General features: G+C 46.5%; 1 protein-coding gene across 2 annotated transcripts; it reads left to right on the plus strand.

The window, feature by feature from the left end:
* The first annotated feature begins 3,195 nt into the window (after positions 1 to 3,195).
* On the plus strand, positions 3,196 to 26,235 carry elf2a (E74-like factor 2a (ets domain transcription factor)). Of its 2 annotated transcripts, none has more exons than XM_075480789.1 (9): positions 3,196 to 3,510; positions 4,956 to 5,039; positions 8,701 to 8,980; positions 9,906 to 10,013; positions 13,514 to 13,627; positions 14,301 to 14,384; positions 15,377 to 15,569; positions 15,712 to 15,966; positions 24,812 to 26,235. In XM_075480789.1, the coding sequence occupies exons 2-9, from the start codon at positions 4,965 to 4,967 to the stop codon at positions 25,389 to 25,391; spliced, it is 1,689 nt and encodes a 562-aa protein (XP_075336904.1). In that variant the 5' UTR covers positions 3,196 to 3,510; positions 4,956 to 4,964; the 3' UTR covers positions 25,392 to 26,235. The 2 variants fall into 2 exon arrangements, with proteins under 2 accessions (XP_075336904.1, XP_075336905.1); XM_075480790.1 differs by having other exon boundaries at positions 3,197 to 3,510; positions 13,517 to 13,627.
* Positions 26,236 to 26,801: the final 566 nt, after the last annotated feature.

Raw genomic sequence — 26,801 nt, forward strand, 5'->3', positions numbered from 1 at the left:
TGTCCAATGTTTCCGTTCTTATTGCTTAACATGCTTTTCACCAACAAGGTGATTAACCACAAAAATCCCAAGTGTCTGATCCATGAATTGACCAATAAATGCTTAGGTTCAATGACAACAGTTCTCCTCTTCATGCTGTTCACTTGTTGACATCACGAGACCACAATGACAGCAAACAATCGATCAACAGTACCTCGCCATTGCGAGGCTTCAAACGGGATGTTCTCAGACGGAAGTTACCACTGAGCTTAGAGTGTCTTCAGCAGGCTCCAACACAGACGCAGAGAGACTGGAAGAGTCACAAAGGCACAGAAGTGGACGTCCTTTGGCCACATCCCACATTGAAGACCGCTTCATTGTGAACAACACCCTGAGGAACAGGAAGTTGAATGCCACTCAACTCCAGGAGGTAGGTGAAAGACGTCAGACCATTCCAAACCACTAACATCGCGTGGTGTGCGTGGGACCACATGTTATCGTCTTGCATGGGCTGGATGAGGAACCGGTGGGCCTCAGTGCCGATTCACACTGAGCAGAAATGATGGCCGCTATGCATCAGCCAATGTTGTCACCAGACAAGCCTTTGGAGGTGGTATTACTGTGTGGGCAGGTGTCTCTCAATACAGAGCTGGCCTACACCTTGTAAATTGGACTTGCCTATACTACCTGAATAACATTAATACAGTCATTGTGCCCCTGCATGAGCAACCCAGGCCTAATTTCATCTTCATGGATGACAGTGCTCCAGCTCATCGTGGTCGCATCATAAGGGAACGGCTGCTGAAGGCTGGGGTACCTCAAATGGAGTGGCCTGCACGTTCTCCAGACCTGAATCCCATAGAAAACCTTTTGGATCATCGAAGTAATCCTGCGCCCAAGAACCTCAAAGCCTTTCAAGAAGAGCGGGATGCCATGCTTCAGCCTTGCCTCTCCCCGCTTCTCACGGCTTCATCAACCTGTGGGCACGTCTTGACTCCCGGCGCTTGGCCAGGGGCACTGGGCATGCGCTGGCCCACTACGCTTGGCTGTCTGGGGCGCCTGGCCCTCTCGGGTGTTGGGAGGGGCCTCTGCCGGGGGATTTGGGGGTGCTCGGGCTTGCGCACAGCCCATGTCTGGGTGAATAAATAAGCCGTAGATGGGCATCAAGGGGAGCTTTACATTCACAAAGCTTCCCTTGGCATAGCAAATGTGTTTAGCATAAACGGTATTCAGATTACAATTCTGCTTCCATAATGCTGGACAGGACAAGGGGTAAAAAATGAAAATAAATAGATAAAAACAAATAAAACTGATGCAGTTTTATAATTGTGAAGGCAGCAAAGAAATGATAGAATTGTGTTTTCCTCTAAAATGAATAAATATGCAATCTGCTGTCAGCTCCAAGCATGGCATGCTGGAGGAGTTCCGTGGTGTCCGCAGGACTGACACTATTGCACACATCGTTATTTCAGTGCACAACGGGGCCTCTGTTTAACAGTTGGGTCTGACTACGCGAGGCTAGCATACTTTGCTACTAGTTTCAATTCAGTTTTATTTATATAGCGCCAAATCACAATAAATGTCATCTCAAGCCAATTAGAGTCCAATTCATTGTAGTCATAATACAATCAAATCCAATTAATTACATCCAAAATTAGTCATTCATTCATATAGAGCCAATCCTAAAACAATTTGCTAGCTAAGGAAACCAACAGATTGCACCGAAACTTGTCTTCAGTCCAATCTCCCGTCCTGAGCGTGCCTGAGGCGACTGTGGAGAGAAACGACTCCCTTTGAACAGGAACAAACCTCTGGCAGAACCAGAACCAGGAAGGGTGGCCATCCGCCTCCACCAGCTGGGGTTTGAGAGGACAGAAAAGAGGGGACAACAAACACTGTAACACCATTCAAAGGATACCTGTTGGAACAGGGAAACACGAGTTAATGACCACAATAATGTCACATATACATAATATCATTTGAGAAATTAAACGGGGGAAAAAGAGAGTAAAGTGAGGAAAGGTGTGACAGATGAGGCCCCCCAGCAGTCTGGGCCTATAGCAGCTTAACTATATCTGGCTACAGTGCTGAAGAGAAACTTGGGATTGTTCTTATTCTCTTCTATCAATGATGAATAATAAGCAGTTCTAGCTTTACGAAGGGCTTTCTTATACGTTATTAAACTATCTTTCCAGACTAACTGAGACTCTTCTAAATTAGAGGAACGCCACTGTCTCTCCAGCTTTCTTGCAGTCTGCTTTAAAGCACGCAGCTGTGAATTATACCAAGGAGCCAGCCTCTTCTGACTGATTACCTTCCTTTTCAGAGGGGCAACATTGTCCAGTGCTGTACGCATTGAAACTATAGTGCTGTCAACAAGAGAGTCAAGTGTTGCTGGAGTAAAGTTTAGGTAGTCATCCTCTGTCATATCTGCACATGGCAGTGAAGAAAAGGATGATGGAATTAATTCTTTAAATCTGGTTACAGCATCCTCTGATAGACACCTTCTATATGTACATTTCTTCTCAGAAACTGTATAGTCAAGTAATGTAAACTCAAAGGTTATCAGAAAATGGTCAGATAAGACAGGGTTATGAGGGAACACTGTTAACTGTTCACTCTCAATGCCATAAGTCAGCACAAGATCAAGGGTGTGATTAAGGCAGTGAGTCGCTCTGTGTACACTCTGAGAAAATCCAATAGAGTCCAATATAGAATTAAAGTTCATATTCAGGCTGTCATTTTCAACATCTACATGAATATTAAAGTCCCCCACAACAATGACTTTATCTGTACTCAGCACTAACTGGGATAAAAACTCTGAGAATTCAGACAGAAACTCAGAATAAGGGCCAGGTGGACGATACACAACAACAAACACAAGAGGTTTCTGGGATTTCCACTTTGCGTGGGAAAAACTGAGAATCAGAGATTCAAAAGAGCTCAAACTAATCTTGGGTCTGGGACTGATGAGTAACCCTGATCTGAATATTTGTGGATAGCTGCCTGCAAACCAACCATTCAAGTTTCGAAATACACTTCAAGTCAACTAACTCGAAATGAAGTGGAATCATGGGAAAATAACTGTGACTGTTTTAAAGAGTTGGACAAATGACTTTGACTTTCTTGAGAACCCGCGCGCGGCCCATGGCTTCCTGTGGCGCTGCGCGTGCATGTTGACAGAGAGCACAGGCGCATTGAACTCGTCGTAGGTGTTCGTTCTGGTGACGTCACGGCGGGCTATGCTTTGACCCGCTGGATCATTTGTAGGAAAGAGGCGGCACACCGGAAAGCTAAGTAATAGCAACAAACGAGCGTTAATAGAAAAGCACTCCGGGGCCTGCGTGTCCGTTTTCCCTGAATTTGAACGCAGGACGTGGACACTTGTTTGAGAAGGGACTGCTTTGGTACGGGGCCTCACAAACACCTTATGCGAGCGCAGTGAGCGTATTGGCCTTGTCAGCTCGGCTAACGCGGGCCTAGCTAACGCTAGCAGTGGAGCTTACTTTCCGCAAGCTAAAGCAAAACAAGGTAAGAGGAGGAAACTCACTGCACGAGTATATCAGCGGACTTAGATAGCTCGCAGCTCCCACTATGGTCGGTGTATTGGCTTTATTAGAAGGACAGCGGCGCTTTAATGACATTGTGTACATTCGCGAACTATCTGCTAACAGTTTCGAGCTTATTAAAAATCTTATTACTAGTCACTACTAAGTTCTGAGGTTAAAGTGGACCGACCACAGACTGGAGAAATGACTGCAAATCTCTTTAAGAACAGTGATTATGCGTGGTGCACGGCGTTTAAAGCTGCAGTAACTGTTGATGAGTGGATAAATAAGCTGGGGTTAGCAGAGCTAAATAGTTAGCCTAAGAGTTGGAGGCTGCAGCGCAAAGCCCTGACACCCTGCTTCCAAACTGCCAACGGAGGATGCATGATTAGTTTCTGCAGTCTCTCCAGGCTGATCAATGTTGTCTGACACATTGTCAGTCATTCTCTACTTTGAAACACCTTTTCAGTTTGGCAGGCAGCCCTCCCTGAGCTGCATGTGTTCAGGATCCTGCCTTGTTTACCATAAACTGGGAGGTGAACATATTCTTTCCTTGTTCGCTGGGATTTGGAATGTTTCTCTTCACAGTTTAACTTTAGCTTGAATATAAATGTACATTAAATACTGAGCCACTGCTCAACTCTGCCTACTAACTCTGGATAGTGTTTACATTTTGATCTCAGTCCATCCCAGATGATCCTCATGAACACAGTGAAGCAGCTTTTAACATTTGATGATCCTAATCAGATTAAGATCAGATTTATTGGTCATGCATACACACAAAATTTGTCCTCCGCTTTTAACCCATCCAGGTTGGCACCTGTTGACACACACACGCACATGCACAGGGTCACACACTCATGGAGACAGATACTAACCTGGAGCGGTGGGCAGCCATTCACAGCCGACGAGCATGGGGGTACGATGCCTTGCTCAAGGGCACCTCGGTTGGACAAGGAGGTGGACTGCCACTCCTCCAGCTGTCAGTTCCACCAATGTTTTTGAGTGGTGAGTGGGAATGGAACCTGCCAACCTTCCAGTTATTGGACGACCGACTCTAACCACTGAGCCACGGCCGCCCTAATTAGCACTGTGACGCATCCATCCATTTTCTATACCTGCTGAATCCGTCGGGCGGGGGGCTGGAGCCTATCCCAGCGGGCGGGAGGCGGGGGGCTGGAGCCTATCCCAGCGGGTGGGAGGCGGGGGGCTGGAGCCTATCCCAGCGGGTGGGGGGCTAGAGCCTATCCCAGCGGTCAGACCTGAACATCGGTGGGACCCGGTCATGAGGAGAACAGATGCCTGTGGGCCTTCACATGACCCATCCCTTGCATATCCAAACACAAAGTCACCTTATGGATCACCCAGCTGTGTTGTGTTTGCCCTGCCTTCTCTACATTGACCTATTATGTGCTCTTGTTTTGGTAGGAATGAGTGATGACCTCTGTGGTCGTGTCAGACGGAGGAGGGAACATAGTGGAGTATGTCACTGTGGTGGAGGAGTCCCAGCAGGTAATCTTGTGAAGCTCCACAGATGCTGTCTGCAAAGTCTAAAAAACAACAGTCAACTCTACCTTTGGTGACCAGGCCACTAGTTGTTAGCTTCTTCCCTCAGTGATCCCAGAAGCTGCTGACATAGCTCACTGAGACGTTTCACCTCTGAGGTTCCCCATCAGTAACCCAACAGTACATATGCACAGCATGCTGTTCCTAATCAACTTTTACACTCTAAGCTTTTCTGCAAAGAGAAAAGGGGGAAATGAGTTTTTATTTTTATCTAACAGTGTACAACAGTTTGACAGTCATAGCGACACACAAAGATATTCCAAACTAAATTTGACATAAGCTCTACAAGCTTTAGAGAATAATTACCTCAGGGGTTTCTGTTTAGGGCTGCACGGTGGTGTGGTGGTTAGCACCGTCGCCTCTCAGCAGAGGGTTCCAGGTTCAACTCCCAGCTGCTTCTTTCTGTGTAGAGTCTGCATGTTCTCCCCAGGTATGCGTGGGTTCTCCCCGGGTACTCCGGCGTCCTCACACCACCCAAAAACATGCATGTTAGGTTAACTGGTGTCTCTAAATGGACCCTAGGAGTGAGTGTGAGCGTGCATGCTGGTGTGTCTCTGTGTGGCCCTGTGATGGACTGCTGGCCTGTCCAGCTGTACCCCGCCTCTCACACAATGATAACTGGGATAGGCTCCAGCTTTTCCCTTTGGCTTACTCATTACTTCCATTTAGCTTTGTTTTATTTTGGTCTTGTCTACACCAGGAGGTCTGAACCGCTGGACCGTCGCATATTTGTTACCGGGCCACGGTTATTGTTGCTTGGAAACACTCAGTGGGTCTACATGATGAGAGTAATGTGATTACAGCTATAGTTGGGTTCTGCTCCTTATCTGAGCGAGGGTAATTCTCCTTGGATATCTGGCGGGAATGAGTGGGATCAGAGGCACAAAGCGTGTCGTACCCCGGTACGATAGGTGGCGCTGTACCCATTCCAGCTGTTGCTAATAGAGCCACTTCCTGTTGACCTCTTCACCACCAACAACAAACTCAGGCATTGGAGAAAGATGGAGAACGCAGAGCCAGATGAAGCTGCGTCCCTCTACATTTGGTCTGTGATGAGCTGCTTGTTGCACAAACTCGATGCCCAACGGAGCATTCTCCATCGCGTTGTTTGTTTCTTTCTGACGGCAACAACAGGAATATCGTCTCCTTTGACTTCCGGGTCACGACCCCGGGAAAACATCTGGAGCATGCGCAGAACGCAAAGTCTGATTCACCACGTGCTTCAGCGTCTACAAGCAGGTTTAGAGTGACTTTAACCCAGTTATCTCGGGGTCTGAATCCGATCCAATTCTTAGTCAGATTAAGGTGTCTACATGCACTTAATAACTCAGTCTGATTGTAATTTAGCCAATAATCTGATTCTTTCAGTGCCATGTGACCCCACTGAGTGAATGCAGCAGTTTTCTTGCCTTAATGACACTGAATGCAGCGTTGTCTCCTGTTTCACTGGAACACAGGAGCTGCTTACTTCATGTGAGGAAGAATAAATTCTGTGTTTCCTTCACGCAGATATAGTTATTACTACTAGGGATGTCCCGATCAGGTTTTTTTGCCCGCGAGTCCCAGTCATTTGATTTTGAGTATCTGCCGATACCGAGTCCCGATCCGATACTTCTACAGTACATTAAAAAAATGAAGAACGGTGAAGAAACAGATCCAGGTTTTTTATTTTATTCGCTTATTTTATCATTTAACACTTATAAACAGAGCACTTCTGTGAGGAAGCTTGAACAAAAAAAGTAATCGAGTAATAAACAAATTCTTCACATTAAGGCCACATTTACACATAGCCGGGTATTTAGAGAAACTAATATTTTCCCCCCTCCGTTTTCAATAATAACATTGTGCACACAACATCGTTTTCAAAAAACTTGTCATTTACATCAACCCGCATAAATGCGCCGTCAAGTGCCATAATAACTGTGCCAAACCTAATGGCGGCAGTGTAAGGAAAGGAATAAAGCCATGCAAGCCAATCAAAATCCTCAGAATCGACACCAACAATGCGAGCAAATATCACAACAAAACTGAAGGCAATAAGAGGGAAATATAGACAGTCAGTGGATACTGGACGCAGGAGCGGCCACGGAAGAGTGGTGCTCCTCTATTTTGAACTGTGCGAGCAGGTTTGGAGTGGCAAATGCAATAAGGCCACAAACGTAAAAATTAGTAGAACTTTAACATCATCCGTGATAATCCTGATCAGTAGCCAAACAAACTGTAAACACAAGGCGCTCGCATGACGTTAAGCATTTTCTGGCGCATAATGTGACGTTTAAGTACCTAAAACGCCGTTTCTCCCAGTTGACACGGCAACACATAACCGGCGTTTTCAGAAATCTCCATTTTGGCCGGAGGTTTTAGAAATAATCGTTTTCTGTGATTAAAAACGGGGTTTTGGTGTAAATGAGAGGCCAAACCGCAGGAAAATATCTGCGTCTTCCTATCGTGTAAACGGGGCCTTAGTAGTTCAGTGCAACAATGTCTAATATAAAAAACAGGAGCAGCTCAGCTTGAAATACCTGCAGGCATGTCAACAAATAAGCAGATAAAAGTGCCACAGTGTTCTAAAGTAAGGCAGTAATGTGCTTTAACTGCACTCCTAATTCTTCCTCTCCTCCTCTGGCTGCACAGAAGGAAATGTACATTTTTCTTGATGAAAACCAACATCTCTACCTTCTCAGATGGGAGCCTGTTCCTGTTCTCATCAAGGATGTTAGCCATGTCCTTGCCACCTCTTGAAATCCCAAGTTTGCATATCTCACAGTTTGCAATCGCAACGTTTTTGTCCTCCACTTTCAAACACCTCCACCGCGCAGACATTCGGCCCCCAGCTTCAAGCTGCTGCCGTGTTCTGCTTCGCTTTACGGCAGCAAAGTGACGTCATGCCGCATGTTTCTGTGTGGAGGTGATACCGATGGAGTCAGAAACCACGTGATCGGATTGGGACATCCCCAGTTACTACCAAACAAGTGGATGGTAGTTGGGTTAGTTTCTGCCCACAGCAGGGCTGAACAGTGCAAAGACATTAACTGTGATTAAAATGGTTATGTTTGAAATGATAAATGTATTTGGGAGTACACGGGCACAGCCTCAGTGAACTTATTCATCTGGTACCAGTCGCTGCAGACAGACTCAAATAAAAGCCATCCGAAGGTAGACTCCTTTTTCACATTGATTTTCCCACATTTTGAAACGAGGTCAGGTATCTGAGACAGCAGCTGCCCCCTCTTTGTAGTGGTGTCCTGTGCCTGTAGGTGGTCCGGCTCAGCAGCGAGAGGCAGAAGACTCACAGCAGGAATAAAAGGAAGGAAATGCTGATCCCAGATTAGCCACTTTGCCCACAAAATATACAGCTGGCATGCTAAGAAATATTAGGTGGTGGAATCTGGAAAAGCAAGTGATTTGATTTCAGAGCAGCTGGCAGGAGAGATCATGCCCAGATCCTCATACTGCTGATATTTAGTTGAGCTGGATTATTCTCCAGTTACTATGAAAAACTTTACACCCAAACGTATAATTGAGTTATTATTCATTCTGGCCTTTCTGTCACAAATAATTCTCACCTCTTCTTTCAACCTTTTTTAACTGGATCCACCGTGAGCAGCAGCCCACTGAGGAGGAGGAGCAGGAAGAGGTGGTTCAGCAGGAGGTGGAGGCTGTGATCATGGAGGAGGAGGTGGAGGAGGAGGAGGAGGAGGAGGAGGAGGAGGAGGAGGGTGTGGTGCTGCAGGAGGAGGGCTGTCCCGCTGTGATAGTGGAGGAGGTGCCCAGTGCCCAGGTGGAGGAGTGTTACTCGGCCCAGGTCCTAGTGTACGATGACGGGACGTACCTGATGCAGGACGTGGCTGAGGAGCAGGAGGTGGTCACAGAGGTGACTGAGACTGGTGAGCGCGAGCATTTAACCCGTTATGGCCGTAACACAGGCACCGCCTGGATTAACTGAACAAATGATTGAGCAACCTACAAAATCAGGAGGTCAGCTGATTCCAAAAGAATACTGAATGATCACATTTTTACCTTCTTTTCCTCTCTCTTTCTCTCTCTCCCTCTCTCTGTCTCTCTCTCTCTCTCTCTCTCTCTCTCTGTCTCTGAGATCCCATTCATATATATATATATATATATATATATATATATATATATATATATATATATATATATATCTGGTCAGATTTCATCAGGCTCAAACTGAGAAAGTGTTGCTCCTTTTCACTTCCCCATTGACCACCAAAGAGTCCACATTTGAACCCAATTGCCAGTCTTTGAATCAGTCTCAACTTAATGCAGTGCTCTGACTCTGTGCCATCATCTGGACAGGAAGCAATGTTGTCATAGCGATAAGGCCTCTCCAAAGGCCAGCCCTAATTCAAGCTGAAGGTGCTACAGGAAGTATTAGTGACTTCCTGTGATTTCTGAGTGAAGCTTGCATTAATAACAAGTTCTGCATTGTTGTAATGAGAGGTGCTGAAGCATAAGAGACTCCCTGAATCAAAGCAAAGCTGTGACGGGGCTTTTATTCAAAGTACTTTGTACACATGTTGTTGTTTATGTAGCCTGCCCCCTGCTGGCAGGAACCAGTCTCAGCTACTCGGAGTGGATTACAGGAAACAGGAAGGGAGGAACAGACTGCCTCACAGACCTCAAACAAGGAAGTCAACTTTTCAAAATAGTTGCTGTTGCAGCACTCCAGTTTTTACTCATGTACAGGCCAACATTATCTTTCCATCGTTATTTGATGGCACAGGTGTGATCTGGCTGTCCCTCCTCGGTGAGTGTGTGTGCTGAAAGGTTTCTGTCTGCTCCTCTTCTCAGTGGAGGTGTCGGGTCATGAAATGGTGTGTTTTGACAAAACGTTTGAAGCGGCTGAAGCTCTTCTCCACATGGAATCTCCTGGAGGATTGCACAATGAACGCAGCACAGGTAAAGACACAAACATCTGTCAGCTGTTGCTTTACGGTCTGCTGCCAGATCAAACTGTCGGGGTGGGTACATATCTTGGGAGGGGGACTCATATGAATATGCTTAGAGATGATTTTTGTTTGAACATTACGGTTTTTTTCACACCCACCATGGTAACAAAATTAAGACTGATATTACAGAATTAACTTGGTGTGTGTGGGTTAGGGTTTGTAGACCAGTGTCTACATTAGCATCAGTTGGTCTGATCAGAGTAACTTGGAGGCAAAAAAAAACCCAATGTGGGGCAACTTCAGAACGTGATGTTAATCTGGCTAATTCTTCGCTGGGTTCTGTCATAAGTGTATCCTGTGGCTGCAGGGATATCCCTGTGGAAGTAAAAATACATCATTTCAGAAGTGCTAACACCACATTTCACTAATAACATCTGTTCAAGAAGTTCTCATCATAGAATGGAAATAATAGAAGTACTCATTGTATTTGTTCATCCTGAAAAATGAACTTTGAACTAGGGATGTCACAAGAACCGATACTTTGGTACCAAGTCGATGCCACAATTCTAAAAACGGGACGGTACTCGTGTTTCTACAGTACAGTTGGTACCGGGGCTGAAATTCCTCCAGAGGTAACGTGGGCAGCATATACACCTACAAGTGTTCCAGTGTGCCGTTAAATGCCAAAGGAACACGGAAGATGGCAGCTGCATCTGTAGCTCGACTCGTGGAAAAGAGAAATAGTCCGAGTCGTGTCTGGAAGTACTTTGGGTTTGAGGTGGATGATCAGGGATTAATAATAGATTCGTAAAAACCTGTATGCAAACAGTGCCAAAGAGCTTTTCTAACCAAAGGAGGAAACACTTCCAATTTAGTGAAGCAGCTCAAAGACAGACATCCAGATTTATTGACAGAATTCAAGCTGAGGGAGTTTTCCGATTGTTCTCCGCTGAACGAGCTCCCCATCGCATAGATATGAAACGCCTGTCACAAGAAACAGCGGAAACAGAGCTTTGCAAAGAGCATCTGTTCATACTGAAATGATCACGTTATGAAGACAACAAAGAAACAGAACAAAGTTATGTCTTTGCAAAGTACGGCTGAATAAGCTGTGAAGTCCCCGTCCCTACACAATGCCCCGGATATCAGAACAAGCAGCAGAACGCACCCTTTCAGGAAGTATTCCTCCTTTCTCTGTGACAACGCCAGTTATCCGGTTATGAAATGGATCAAATAATGTATCTGCTTACACTGCAAAGACTAAAGTTGGGTTCAAAAGACGTGCGCCAATCACCTGTGCTAAAGCTAATGCTACAATGCACATGCACGATAGGAACTAAGCAGTCATAGAATATCCCACCATCATGGTTCTGAAACTGCCTGATCCAAATTCAAATGGATCAAATGTTAATAGTGGTTTATTTTTATTTATTACTTGAAGGCTACATGCCTCTGTTGTTTTTTAGTAATGTTAATAGTGTATTCTTTTTATTCATTACTACTTAAATTCTTTTATTTTTTACATTGGTATTGAAATTGGGTATCGAGAATCGTGGAATTTGACTTGTATTGGTATCGACGACTAAATGTGTGGTATGGTGACTGACATCCCTACTTTGAACCCCATCATCCAGCCATACCCTTAAAGTGATACTCCGGAGTAGATTCAACCTGGGGTCATTTGAACCGTGACATCCAGCCAAGTAGCCCACCCGCAGTTTTTTCGATATTGGCTGAACATCAGCTGAGTTACTGAGTTATCCCGAATAGCTTCATACAAGGGTTAATGGATCCTGGCAGTATCTCCAAATTTACCACACTAAAATCACATGCCATGACACCAAACTTCTACAGTAGTACAAATATGGTCTGTACTCACAAAACGATGCATTTGGAAGTTTGAAAATAGTCCAGGAGTTTATTATTATCAACACAAGCCTGATAGCTTCTCTGCTGCTAAAGCTGCGTTGACGTCACTTCTGGGATCTGGGAGCTTCAAAGGAAGATGAGAGTTGATCTACTACTGTAGACAACAAAGCAAGGCTGCTCAATTTCTCCATTGATAAAATAAATTCACAACTCTACAACATAAAAATTCATGTAGAATATAGCATATACTTTGTTGTCTACAGTAGTAGATCAACCCTCATCTTACTTTGAAGCTCCCAGATCCCAGAAGTGACGTCGACGCAGCTTTAGCAGCAGAGAAGCTATCAGGCTTGTGTTGATAATAATAAACTCCTGGACTATTTTCAAACTTCCAAATGCATCGCTTTGTGAGTACAGACCATATTTGTACTACTGTAGAAGTTTGGTGTCATGGCATGTGATTTTAGTGTGGTAATTTTGGAGATACTGCCAGGATCCATTAACCCTTGTATGAAGCTATTCGGGATAACTCAGTAACTCAGCTGATGTTCAGCCAATATCGAAAAAACTGCGGGTGGGCTACTTGGCTGGATATCACGGTTCAAATGACCCCAGGTTGAATCTACTCCGGAGTATCACTTTAAACCTGGGACCAGCTTCTGTTTTTAACTAAACAAAATGGACCAAAGATGTTGGTCAGTAGATTCTTTGAATGAGAGCTGGAGCGTATGTTCCCTGGATCTGTTCCTGTAAATATAAATTGGTAAGGCAAGGCAAGGCCAGGCATCTTTATTTATATAGCGCATTTCATACCACAAGCAACTCAATGTGCTGTACATAAAGACAAGGCATTTAAAAGAACAGCATAAAGCAGCAATTTAAAGAGAAAAAATATAGAATTAAAAACACAGTTAAAAGCAATCAAAGAAGAGGAGAAAAGAAAGATATAAACTCAACCATAAGCACACCAAAAGAGAAATGTTTTTAACCTGGATGTAAAAGTGCTTACAGTTGGGGCTGATTTCAGTTCTGCTGGTAGTTTGTTCCAGTTGTGTGCAGCATAACAGCTAAAAGCTGCTTCACCGGGTCCAGTTTGAACTCTGGGCTCCACTATCTGACCTGAGTCAGTAGATCTCAGAGCTCTGCTGGGTTTATACTCTACCAGCATGTCATTCATGTATTCTGGACCTAAACCATTCTGTGATTTGTAGACGAGTAGCAGAACTTTAAAATCTATTCTGTATCTGACCGGGAGCCAATGTAAAGACCTGAGAACTGGGGTGATGTGATGTGATCTCTTAGTTCTGGTTAAAACTCGGGCTGCAGCGTTCTGAATGAGCTGCAGCTGTTTGAGACTCTTTTGGGGGAGTCCAGTCAGAAGACCGTTAGCATTAGCATGTAGCATGAATCAGGTTCTCCTGATCTGTTTGGGACATGAAACCCTTCATTCTGGATATGTTCTTAAGTTGATAAAAGGCTGATTTGGTGATCTGGTTTGGTGGTATCAAATGGTCACATTGTTGAAGATTCTGTGGGAGTATTTGCAGTCGGTTTTAATGTTCCTCCTGTGAGTTCCTGTGGCCTTGTCATGTTGAGCTGCAGCAGAAGGAAAACTGGATGTCATGATTTGTTTCCCTCAAGCAGAGGATGTGATGATGGAGACCGTAGTGGAAGTGTCTACGGAGTGTGGAACCATAGAAGAGGAGTCTTTCCCCATCCCTCCTGAGTGTGAACCTGCTGCTAAGAAGAAGAGAGGTCAGTGTTACCACTACTTTGCACAGATGGAAGCACGTCAGGCTAACAATAAATGATCAATTGTGTGTGAAAGACATGAACTACACGGACAATGTGGCACCATATGGCGGCAGGTGGTGCTGAAGTTCTTAGCTGGTTTCTACCTTTTTGGAGGCAGCCATTTTTTTTCACTTCAGACGTACAATCTTCCAAAAAACCTAACGACGCACAAGCTCTGGAGATGACACCACTCAGAGCAAGCGAAACTGTGTGGTTACATTAATTAAACAATACTGTACTTATTGTATGACTTCTTCAATAGCTATCGCCGTGGTGATGATGCACCATGGTCTCAGCAGCGATGCCGACTGTTTAGCAGGCAAACTGCAGTGAGTCCGGTGCTCCTGAAGGGCTGCTATAAACTATTATGGCACTGTTTAGGCATCAGGTTGCTTGTATATTGACCAATGTGGAAGGTGTAATTGCAGCTTACCTCTAAATACCAATAACGGCACCAACACAATCATGAGTAACCCACAGCTCTGATTGTGGCACATATGTGTGATGCTGCCCCCATGTGGCTGCTAAACCGTATATGCGTGCATTTGCCGTGTGTGGCGAGGTTACAAACTGACCTGTTCACCTGTGAAATACTTCATTTAGTGTGTTTTTTTTAACTTTGTGTTGAGTGCAGGTGGACGAAAGCCAAAGACACACCAACCTTCTTCAAATGGCTCCTATGACCTGGGAATCAAGAAGAGGCCGAGGGAGGGAAAAGGTTTGTTCCAGCTTTCTGTCTCAAGTCTGTACCTGGGAGGGATAAATCCTTAAAAAAAGATATCTACAATATGTCTCTATCGTCCTATATACAGAGCGCTGAGACATAATGCATCCTATTCTTTATGAATACATGAGAAGTATAACCACATTTAGACTGCAGTAGGGGAGCGTCCTGTGTCCTCCGAGTCTTTGATCCCAACCTGAAGAAAGGAGGAGCTTTAAACGTAAAAAACAACAAAAAAAGGATTCAAACATACAGATGTGGTTTAAGGCTGAGCAGCTGAAGGAAGAAGAGTGCTTGGTCCTTTCTTACTGAAGTCCCAACATGGTGACTGTTAGAATGGCCTGCTGTGTAATATGGAACGGGACTGGAAGAGAGATGCCCTCACACTGATAGAAAGCCCATGCCAGCTGTCCCTGGTGGCCTGTCCGTCACAGAGACGCAGCTGTGCGCGCTCACACTCACTCCTAAGCTTCCAACCAGTCTGCATGCTTTGGGCTGTGGGGGGAAGCCGGAGTACCTGGAGGGAACATGGGAAGGAACCTGGAGCTAAGGCTCCTGCTGCCATGGTTACGCATCCTAACAAATGTTCACCTTGTCAGAGTCACCAGCAGAAGTGGCTCTGCAGAGCTGCTGCAGCAGGCCGCCTGCCTCTGGGCCATGATCATTCATTATTCATGCGTTAAGAACCAGAAATAGTCTTGTGTAAAAAATATCTATACATATAAAGGTGTTGAGAGGACTTTTTGTTAACTTGTCATTCATTTAGGAAGTTGTAATTAATATATATATATTGTATATACATGACGTTATCCACTCAGCAGTGGGCGGGGCATGGGCTTCAGGGTATTGCCCTCTGTGTTGGCACTGAGAGGATTGAACCACTCTACCAGCTGAGCCACGCTCACTGCCCACCCATTCCCAACCCTCCCAGTAATTGGTGTGTCATGTGACCTTGAAGATCAGTGTGTGATTTTTGTGTCTTGTAGGAAACACCACCTATCTCTGGGAGTTCCTGCTGGAGCTGCTGCAGGATAAGAACACCTGCCCCAGATATATCAAGTGGATGCAGAGAGAGAAGGGCATCTTCAAACTGGTGGACTCCAAGGCCGTGTCCAGACTGTGGGGGAAACACAAGAACAAACCAGACATGAACTATGAGACGATGGGACGAGCCCTGAGGTCAGCTGCCCTTCACAAACGCCCACAGTGCAAGCTTGATTTAGCAGGATGGGAGATAAAGATGAGCTACAGAGTTAAAAGCATATAGTTGTGTAGTTGAGCTTTTCTGAATATTTAGTGAAGCTTTCTCCTCTCTGTGTAGGTATTACTACCAGCGTGGCATCCTCGCCAAAGTTGAGGGTCAGCGGCTGGCTTACCAGTTTAAAGACATGCCCAAAAACATCCGAGTGATTGATGATGAGGAAGAGGGCGTGGAGGTGGAGGACAGCGAAGGCATAGTGTCCAGCCAGCACCTGGCTCTCCAGCAGGGCCCTCCCAGCCTTGGCACCAACTCCCCCGCCGCCACCCAGGCTCAGCAGACCTACGTCACTGTCATCCCCAGCAACGCCAGCACAAGGTGCGATGATGCTGCTTTCATTTGTACTCTGATGAACGTGTTCACACATTCACCTTAAGATGAGAAGGCTAACATGCTTTATTAAGCTGTGGATGGCATCATTCTCCGTTGCTCATTGACTAGCATGAGCATGCTTGATTGGAAAAGCTGAGTAAATCTAGCAAGATGATGTACCCTAATGGTACTCCAGCCAAATCACCACAACGAGTAGTTTAAAGGAGTAAAGTGGTTTAAACTTTCTTAATGCAGGACCATGAGCTGCTCAGGCCCAGCCTGGCTGTGGACCTATGAAAGGGCACAGTCCTGGGGACTGCATGCTGTATATCATTATCAAGCTGTTCAGTGTTCAGCTGACTCACTGATCCTTTCATTCCAATGAGGCATGGAGGAGCAGCAGGGTGCGGGCAGGGGGTCCCCACAACCAGAGGAAGTTTAAGCTACGTTTGAACTCATTTAAGAAAAGAAAAAGCTGAAATGCAGATATGTGCCTCCTGCTCAAAGGGGAAGTGGCTGAGCAGGTGGAGTAAGTAGAAGCTGCTGCTGGAAACAGCGTGGCTGGCTCCCAATGTATGACGGTGCTGCTGCTCAGCTGATTGGGTGATGCTGGCATGGTCACTTTAAAGCACACGCTAGAACAGGAGGCAGCTCAGGAAGAAGAGCCAATCGGATAGATGCATCCAGGGCTTTCACAGCCAACATGCTGAAGTCATGGAGCCCCCATAACCCTGCAGAGAGCTTCATAACCCTGCAGTTCAAGTGAAGGACAGATATACACTTTAACTGGGTATGCTGTTACTGAGAAGGCCACAGAGAAGTGAATGCCCCTCTGAAGAGTTCAGTGTGTGCTTCCAAATCACTGAATGAACAGCTGGTCTCACTGAACGAACAGCTGGTCTCAGTGAATGAACAGCTGATCTCACTGAACGAACAGCTGATCTCACTGAACGAACAGCTGGTCTCACTGAACGAACAGCTGGTCTCAGTGAATGAACAGCTGATCTCACTGAACGAACAGCTGATCTCACTGAACGAACAGCTGATCTCAGTGAACGAACAGCTGATCTCACTGAACGAACAGCTGATCTCAGTGAACGAACAGCTGGTCTCGCTGAACGAACAGCTGATCTCAGTGAACGAACAGCTGGTCTCGCTGAACGAACAGCTGGTCTCGCTGAACGAACAGCTGATCTCGCTGAACGAACAGCTGATCTCGCTGAACGAACAGCTGATCTCACTGAACGAACAGCTGATCTCACTGAACGAACAGCTGATCTCACTGAACGAACAGCTGATCTCACTGAACGAACAGCTGATCTCACTAAAGGAACAGCTGGTCTCACTAGAGGAACAGCTGATCTCACTGAATGAACAAATGGTCTCTGAACGAACAGCTGATCTCACTAAACGAACAGCTGATCTCACTAAACGAACAGCTGGTCTCAGTGAATGAACAGCTGATCTCACTAAACGAACAGCTGGTCTCACTAAATGAACAGCTGGTCTCAGTGAATGAACAGCTGATCTCACTGAACGAACAGCTGGTCTCACTAAACGAACAGCTGGTCTCAGTGAATGAACAGCTGATCTCACTGAACGAACAGCTGGTCTCACTAAACGAACAGCTGGTCTCAGTGAATGAACAGCTGATCTCACTAAACGAACAGCTGGTCTCAGTGAATGAACAGCTGGTCTCAGTGAACGAACAGCTGATCTCACTGAACGAACAGCTGATCTCACTAAAGGAACAGCTGATCTCACTGAACGAACAGCTGGTCTCACTAAACGAACAGCTGGTCTCAGTGAATGAACAGCTGGTCTCAGTGAATGAACAGCTGATCTCACTGAACGAACAGCTGGTCTCACTAAAGGAACAGCTGGTCTCACTAAAGGAACAGCTGGTCTCACTGGACGAACAGCTGGTCTCACTAAACGAACAGCTGGTCTCACTAAACGAACAGCTGGTCTCACTAAAGGAACAGCTGGTCTCACTGGACGAACAGCTGGTCTCACTGAACAAACAGCTGATCTCACTGAACAAACAGCTGATCTCACTGAACGAACAGCTGATCTCACTAAAGGAACAGCTGGTCTCAGTGAATGAACAGCTGATCTCACTGAACGAACAGCTGGTCTCAGTGAATGAACAGCTGGTCTCAGTGAATGAACAGCTGATCTCACTGAACGAACAGCTGATCTCACTGAACGAACAGCTGATCTCACTGAACGAACAGCTGATCTCACTAAAGGAACAGCTGGTCTCACTAAACGAACAGCTGGTCTCACTAAACGAACAGCTGGTCTCAGTGAATGAACAGCTGGTCTCAGTGAATGAACAGCTGATCTCACTGAACGAACAGCTGATCTCACTGAATGAACAGCTGGTCTCACTAAACGAACAGCTGATCTCACTGAACGAACAGCTGGTCTCACTAAAGGAACAGCTGGTCTCACTAAAGGAACAGCTGGTCTCACTGGACGAACAGCTGATCTCACTGAACGAACAGCTGGTCTCACTAAAGGAACAGCTGGTCTCACTAAAGGAACAGCTGGTCTCACTGGACGAACAGCTGATCTCACTGAACAAACAGCTGATCTCACTGAACAAACAGCTGATCTCACTGAACAAACAGCTGATCTCACTGAACGAACAGCTGATCTCACTAAAGGAACAGCTGGTCTCACTAAAGGAACAGCTGGTCTCACTGGACGAACAGCTGATCTCACTGAATGAACAAATGGTCTCTGAACGAACAGCTGATCTCACTAAACGAACAGCTGATCTCACTAAACGAACAGCTGGTCTCAGTGAATGAACAGCTGATCTCACTAAATGAACAGCTGATCTCACTGAACGAACAGCTGGTCTCACTAAACGAACAGCTGGTCTCAGTGAATGAACAGCTGATCTCACTGAACGAACAGCTGGTCTCACTAAAGGAACAGCTGATCTCACTGAACGAACAGCTGATCTCACTGAACGAACAGCTGATCTCACTAAAGGAACAGCTGGTCTCACTAAACGAACAGCTGGTCTCAGTGAATGAACAGCTGGTCTCAGTGAATGAACAGCTGATCTCACTGAACGAACAGCTGATCTCACTGAACGAACAGCTGGTCTCACTAAAGGAACAGCTGATCTCACTGAACGAACAGCTGGTCTCACTAAAGGAACAGCTGGTCTCACTAAAGGAACAGCTGGTCTCACTGGACGAACAGCTGATCTCACTGAACGAACAGCTGGTCTCACTAAACGAACAGCTGGTCTCACTAAAGGAACAGCTGGTCTCACTGGACGAACAGCTGATCTCACTGAACAAACAGCTGATCTCACTGAACAAACAGCTGATCTCACTGAACGAACAGCTGATCTCACTAAAGGAACAGCTGGTCTCACTAAAGGAACAGCTGGTCTCACTGGACGAACAGCTGATCTCACTGAATGAACAAATGGTCTCTGAACGAACAGCTGATCTCACTAAACGAACAGCTGATCTCACTAAACGAACAGCTGGTCTCAGTGAATGAACAGCTGATCTCACTAAATGAACAGCTGATCTCACTGAACGAACAGCTGGTCTCACTAAACGAACAGCTGGTCTCAGTGAATGAACAGCTGATCTCACTGAACGAACAGCTGGTCTCAGTGAATGAACAGCTGGTCTCAGTGAATGAACAGCTGGTCTCAGTGAATGAACAGCTGATCTCACTGAACGAACAGCTGATCTCACTGAACGAACAGCTGATCTCACTGAACGAACAGCTGATCTCACTAAAGGAACAGCTGGTCTCACTAAACGAACAGCTGGTCTCAGTGAATGAACAGCTGATCTCACTGAACGAACAGCTGATCTCACTGAACGAACAGCTGATCTCACTGAACGAACAGCTGATCTCACTAAACGAACAGCTGATCTCCCTAAACGAACAGCTGGTCTCTCTGAACGAACAGCTGGTCTCTCTGAACGAACAGCTGATCTCACTAAATGAACAGCTGGTCTCACTGAACGAACAGCTGGTCTCAGTGAATGAACAGCTGGTCTCAGTGAATGAACAGCTGATCTCACTGAACGAACAGCTGATCTCACTAAATGAACAGCTGATCTCACTAAATGAACAGCTGGTCTCACTAAACGAACAGCTGGTCTCACTGAACGAACAGCTGATCTCACTAAACGAACAGCTGATCTCCCTAAACGAACAGCTGGTCTCTCTGAACGAACAGCTGGTCTCTCTGAACGAACAGCTGGTCTCACTAAACGAACAGCTGATCTCACTAAACGAACAGCTGGTCTCAGTGAATGAACAGCTGATCTCACTAAATGAACAGCTGATCTCACTGAACGAACAGCTGGTCTCACTAAACGAACAGCTGGTCTCAGTGAATGAACAGCTGATCTCACTGAACGAACAGCTGGTCTCAGTGAATGAACAGCTGGTCTCAGTGAATGAACAGCTGGTCTCAGTGAATGAACAGCTGATCTCACTGAACGAACAGCTGATCTCACTGAACGAACAGCTGATCTCACTGAACGAACAGCTGATCTCACTAAAGGAACAGCTGGTCTCACTAAACGAACAGCTGGTCTCAGTGAACGAACAGCTGATCTCACTGAACGAACAGCTGATCTCACTGAACGAACAGCTGATCTCACTGAACGAACAGCTGATCTCACTAAACGAACAGCTGATCTCCCTAAACGAACAGCTGGTCTCTCTGAACGAACAGCTGGTCTCTCTGAACGAACAGCTGATCTCACTAAATGAACAGCTGGTCTCACTGAACGAACAGCTGGTCTCAGTGAATGAACAGCTGGTCTCAGTGAATGAACAGCTGGTCTCACTGAACGAACAGCTGATCTCACTGAACGAACAGCTGATCTCACTAAATGAACAGCTGATCTCACTGAATGAACAGCTGATCTCACTGAATGAACAGCTGGTCTCACTAAATGAACAGCTGGTCTCACTAAATGAACAGCTGGTCTCACGGAATGAACAGCTGGTCTCACTAAATGAACAGCTGATCTCACTAAACGAACAGCTGATCTCAGTGAATGAACAGCTGGTCTCACTGAATGAACAGCTGATTCTCACTAAACGAACAGCTGGTCTCAGTGAATGAACAGCTGATCTCACTGAATGAACAGCTGATCTCACTGAATGAACAGCTGATCTCACTGAATGAACAGCTGGTCTCACTAAATGAACAGCTGGTCTCACTAAATGAACAGCTGGTCTCACGGAATGAACAGCTGGTCTCACTAAATGAACAGCTGATCTCACTAAACGAACAGCTGATCTCAGTGAATGAACAGCTGGTCTCACTAAATGAACAGCTGGTCTCAGTGAATGAACAGCTGGTCTCAGTGAATGAACAGCTGATCTCACTGAACGAACAGCTGATCTCACTAAAGGAACAGCTGGTCTCACTAAACGAACAGCTGGTCTCAGTGAATGAACAGCTGGTCTCAGTGAATGAACAGCTGATCTCACTGAACGAACAGCTGATCTCACTGAACGAACAGCTGGTCTCACTAAACGAACAGCTGATCTCACTGAACGAACAGCTGGTCTCACTAAAGGAACAGCTGGTCTCACTAAAGGAACAGCTGGTCTCACTGGACGAACAGCTGATCTCACTGAACGAACAGCTGGTCTCACTAAACGAACAGCTGGTCTCACTAAAGGAACAGCTGGTCTCACTGGACGAACAGCTGATCTCACTGAACAAACAGCTGATCTCACTGAACAAACAGCTGATCTCACTGAATGAACAGCTGATCTCACTAAAGGAACAGCTGGTCTCACTAAAGGAACAGCTGGTCTCACTGGACGAACAGCTGATCTCACTGAATGAACAAATGGTCTCTGAACGAACAGCTGATCTCACTAAACGAACAGCTGATCTCACTAAACGAACAGCTGGTCTCAGTGAATGAACAGCTGATCTCACTAAATGAACAGCTGATCTCACTGAACGAACAGCTGGTCTCACTAAACGAACAGCTGGTCTCAGTGAACGAACAGCTGATCTCACTGAACGAACAGCTGGTCTCAGTGAACGAACAGCTGGTCTCAGTGAATGAACAGCTGGTCTCAGTGAATGAACAGCTGATCTCACTGAACGAACAGCTGATCTCACTGAACGAACAGCTGATCTCACTGAACGAACAGCTGATCTCACTAAAGGAACAGCTGGTCTCACTAAACGAACAGCTGGTCTCAGTGAATGAACAGCTGATCTCACTGAACGAACAGCTGATCTCACTGAACGAACAGCTGATCTCACTGAACGAACAGCTGATCTCACTGAACGAACAGCTGATCTCACTAAACGAACAGCTGATCTCCCTAAACGAACAGCTGGTCTCTCTGAACGAACAGCTGGTCTCTCTGAACGAACAGCTGGTCTCTCTGAACGAACAGCTGATCTCACTCAATGAACAGCTGGTCTCACGGAACGAACAGCTGGTCTCAGTGAATGAACAGCTGGTCTCAGTGAATGAACAGCTGATCTCACTGAACGAACAGCTGATCTCACTAAATGAACAGCTGATCTCACTAAATGAACAGCTGGTCTCACTAAACGAACAGCTGGTCTCACTGAACGAACAGCTGATCTCACTAAACGAACAGCTGATCTCCCTAAACGAACAGCTGGTCTCTCTGAACGAACAGCTGGTCTCTCTGAACGAACAGCTGATCTCACTAAATGAACAGCTGGTCTCACTGAACGAACAGCTGGTCTCAGTGAACGAACAGCTGGTCTCAGTGAATGAACAGCTGATCTCACTGAACGAACAGCTGATCTCACTAAATGAACAGCTGATCTCACTAAATGAACAGCTGGTCTCACTAAACGAACAGCTGGTCTCAATGAATGAACAGCTGGTCTCACTGAATGAACAGCTGATCTCACTGAATGAACAGCTGATCTCACTGAATGAACAGCTGGTCTCACTAAATGAACAGCTGGTCTCACTAAATGAACAGCTGGTCTCACGGAATGAACAGCTGGTCTCACTAAATGAACAGCTGATCTCACTAAACGAACAGCTGATCTCAGTGAATGAACAGCTGGTCTCACTGAATGAACAGCTGATTCTCACTAAACGAACAGCTGGTCTCAGTGAATGAACAGCTGATCTCACTGAATGAACAGCTGATCTCACTGAATGAACAGCTGGTCTCACTAAATGAACAGCTGGTCTCACTAAATGAACAGCTGGTCTCACGGAATGAACAGCTGGTCTCACTAAATGAACAGCTGATCTCACTAAACGAACAGCTGATCTCAGTGAATGAACAGCTGGTCTCACTAAATGAACAGCTGATCTCACTAAATGAACAGCTGGTCTCAGTGAATGAACAGCTGGTCTCAGTGAATGAACAGCTGATCTCACTGAACGAACAGCTGATCTCACTGAATGAACAGCTGGTCTCACTAAATGAACAGCTGGTCTCACTAAATGAACAGCTGGTCTCAGTGAATGAACAGCTGGTCTCACGGAATGAACAGCTGATCTCACTAAATGAACAGCTGATCTCACTAAATGAACAGCTGGTCTCACTGAATGAACAGCTGGTCTCACTGAATGAACAAATGGTCTCTGAACGAACAGCTGATCTCACTGAACGAACAGCTGATCTCACTAAATGAACAGCTGATCTCACTGAATGAACAGCTGGTCTCACTGAATGAACAGCTGATTCTCACTAAACGAACAGCTGATCTCACTAAATGAACAGCTGATCTCACTGAACGAACAGCTGATCTCACTGAACGAACAGCTGATCTCACTGAACGAACAGCTGGTCTCACTAAACGAACAGCTGGTCTCACTAAATGAACAGCTGATCTCACTGAACGAACAGCTGATCTCACTGAACAGCTGATCTCACTGAACGAACAGCTGGTCTCACTGAACGAACAGCTGGTCTCACTGAACGAACAGCTGGTCTCACTAAATGAACAGCTGGTCTCAGTGAACGAACAGCTGGTCTCAGTGAACGAACAGCTGGTCTCACTGAACGAACAGCTGATCTCACTGAATGAACAGCTGGTCTCACTAAATGAACAGCTGATCTCAGTGAATGAACAGCTGGTCTCACTGAACGAACAGCTGGTCTCAGTGAATGAACAGCTGGTCTCAGTGAATGAACAGCTGATTCTCACTAAACGAACAGCTGATCTCACTGAACGAACAGCTGGTCTCACTAAATGAACAGCTGGTCTCAGTGAATGAACAGCTGGTCTCAGTGAATGAACAGCTGGTCTCACTGAATGAACAGCTGATTCTCACTAAACGAACAGCTGATCTCACTAAACGAACAGCTGATCTCACTGAACGAACAGCTGGTCTCAGTGAATGAACAGCTGATCTCACTAAACGAACAGCTGATCTCACTAAACGAACAGCTGATCTCACTGAACGAACAGCTGGTCTCACTAAACGAACAGCTGATCTCACTGAACGAACAGCTGATCTCACTGAACGAACAGCTGATCTCACTGAACGAACAGCTGATCTCACTGAACGAACAGCTGATCTCACTGAATGAACAGCTGGTCTCACTGAAGGAACAGCTCAGACTCAGAGGTGGTGATATTCCTGGGTAGCTGCTGTTTTCTGGCCCAGCTTCCACATGTTTTCTGCTCTCAGACTCAGAGGTGGGCACATTGTTGGCGGCTGAAGTGACTCATAGTCCGTTAGTCTCCCTTTAAGCCGGGGTGTTTGGATGTGACCCAGCTGTTGGGATTGGTAATGGGGCATTTCGACAGGTGGGATGAAAGTGTTGATGCAAACAGCGAGTATGGTCCCTGACATGTCTTCTCCCTCTGCAGGCCCATCCGAGCCATGCCATTGGTCATGACCAACTCGCTCGGTCAGGTGACCTTGAATTCGTCCAACATTCTCACCACCACTACGGGAGTCCCAGTGACGGTGGCCAACGCCTCCACCAGCGCTCCTCCCAAACTTGTGATTCAGGCCCTGCCGACGGTGCTGCCCGCTGGCTCCAAAGCTGGAGAGAAGATCACCATCATCACCATCCCAGCCAACCAGCTGGCGGCGCTCATGCAGACGAACCCTTCGGGCCACGTCACGCAGCTCATTCAGGCTAAGGCCATCACCACGCAGCTGGCGCAGGCCACCGTCAAAGCCAGCAGCGCTGCTGCGGCGGTCCAGCTGGGGGCCGGGCGCTCGGCCCCCCAGCTCATCTTGGCTAAACCGGCCGCGGTGGCCCAGGCCCTGCCACAGATCTCTGTCCAGGTGAGCCAGCCTCACTCGGCCCCCCTCAGCATCCCCACCCAGCCCCACAAAGCATCCACTGCTCAGCCCGTAGCAGCACAATCAGAGGGGGCAGCAGAGCCCCCGCCCCCCGCCACCCCACCAGCAGCGTCAGCAGAGACCTCATCTTCCTGAGGAGCCCGCCCTGGGCTGGGGCCAACGAGGACGGGGCACACCAAGTGACTGTGGACACTGCTTAGGAAGTGCAGGACACATCCCCCTGCCCTGATCCCATTGGCTTAGACTGCCAGAGACTGTGGTCTCCAGCCAGATGTGTGCTTTCACTGTGGATCTGCTGAAGCCCCCCAGAGGATCAAAGGGACTGTTGCTCACACTCACACACTCACACACTCACACAGACCCCTCAGAGGACATGGGCAGCCTTAGATTGTAAATGAAACATGTTTTTTGTAATCAAACCTAATATAAAGCCCGGCCAGACTTTGTTGTAAACGGGTGTAAAAAGCATTTTTTGATACTGGGTGGTATGTATCAGTGCAGGTGTAGTTTGAATCGCCTCTTCAATGCTTTGTCTGCAGACTCTGTTAGCTCCACAGACTGCATCCCAGAGGCGGACGTAGCCGCTGACGTCCCCCACCAAGCCCCCAGTCAGGAGTGGGTGTGACTGAGAGCACCAGCAGAGCCACACCAATCCTCCCCGCCTTATTCAGGTTCAGAAGGATCATCATGCTGTGCTAAAGTGGACCTTACAGCATCAGCTGAGAGCAGAACCCGTTAGAAATAAGGTTCTTGGTTTGTGGTGCTGGACCCAGAGACTACGTCCCTCTGCTGCAGTCACATGTTCCAGGACTTCCTCTGCTTTTTTACACTTCCCCCAAAGGGAGAGAAAGGATGTCTGCATTAACAACATGGTGTGTCCCCATCTGAATATAATATCCCATTTTTTTCTTCTTGTACTATCAGTGTATTGAAGTAGATTTTACTGCAATATGTATTATAAAAAACTATGTGAAGTAAATGTGTCCGTTTCATTCATTCTGTGAGGAGTCTGTGAGGAGTCTAAGGAGTCTGTGAGGAGTCTGTGAGGACTCTGTGAGGAGTCTAAGGAGTCTGTGAGGAGTCTAAGGAGTCTGTGAGGAGTCTGTGAGGAGTCTGTGAGGAGTCTGTGAGGAGTCTGTAAGGAGTCTAAGGAGTCTGTGAGGAGTCTGTAAGGAGTCTGTGAGGAGTCTGTAAGGAGTCTGTAAGGAGTCTGTGAGGAGTCTGTGAGGAGTCTGTAAGGAGTCTGTGAGGAGTCTGTGAGGAGTCTGTAAGGAGTCTAAGGAGTCTGTGAGGAGTCTGTAAGGAGTCTGTGAGGAGTCTGTAAGGAGTCTAAGGAGTCTGTGAGGAGTCTGTAAGGAGTCTGTAAGGAGTCTGTGAGGAGTCTGTAAGGAGTCTGTAAGGAGTCTAAGGAGTCTGTGAGGAGTCTGTAAGGAGTCTGTGAGGAGTCTGTGAGGAGTCTGAGGAGTCTGTAAGGACTCTGTGAGGAGTCTGAGGAGTCTGTAAGGACTCTGTGAGGAGTCTGTAAGGAGTCTGTGAGGAGTCTGA

Source organism: Odontesthes bonariensis, chromosome 13, assembly GCF_027942865.1.
Source record: "Odontesthes bonariensis isolate fOdoBon6 chromosome 13, fOdoBon6.hap1, whole genome shotgun sequence".
NCBI classification, from domain to species: Eukaryota; Metazoa; Chordata; class Actinopteri; order Atheriniformes; family Atherinopsidae; genus Odontesthes; species Odontesthes bonariensis.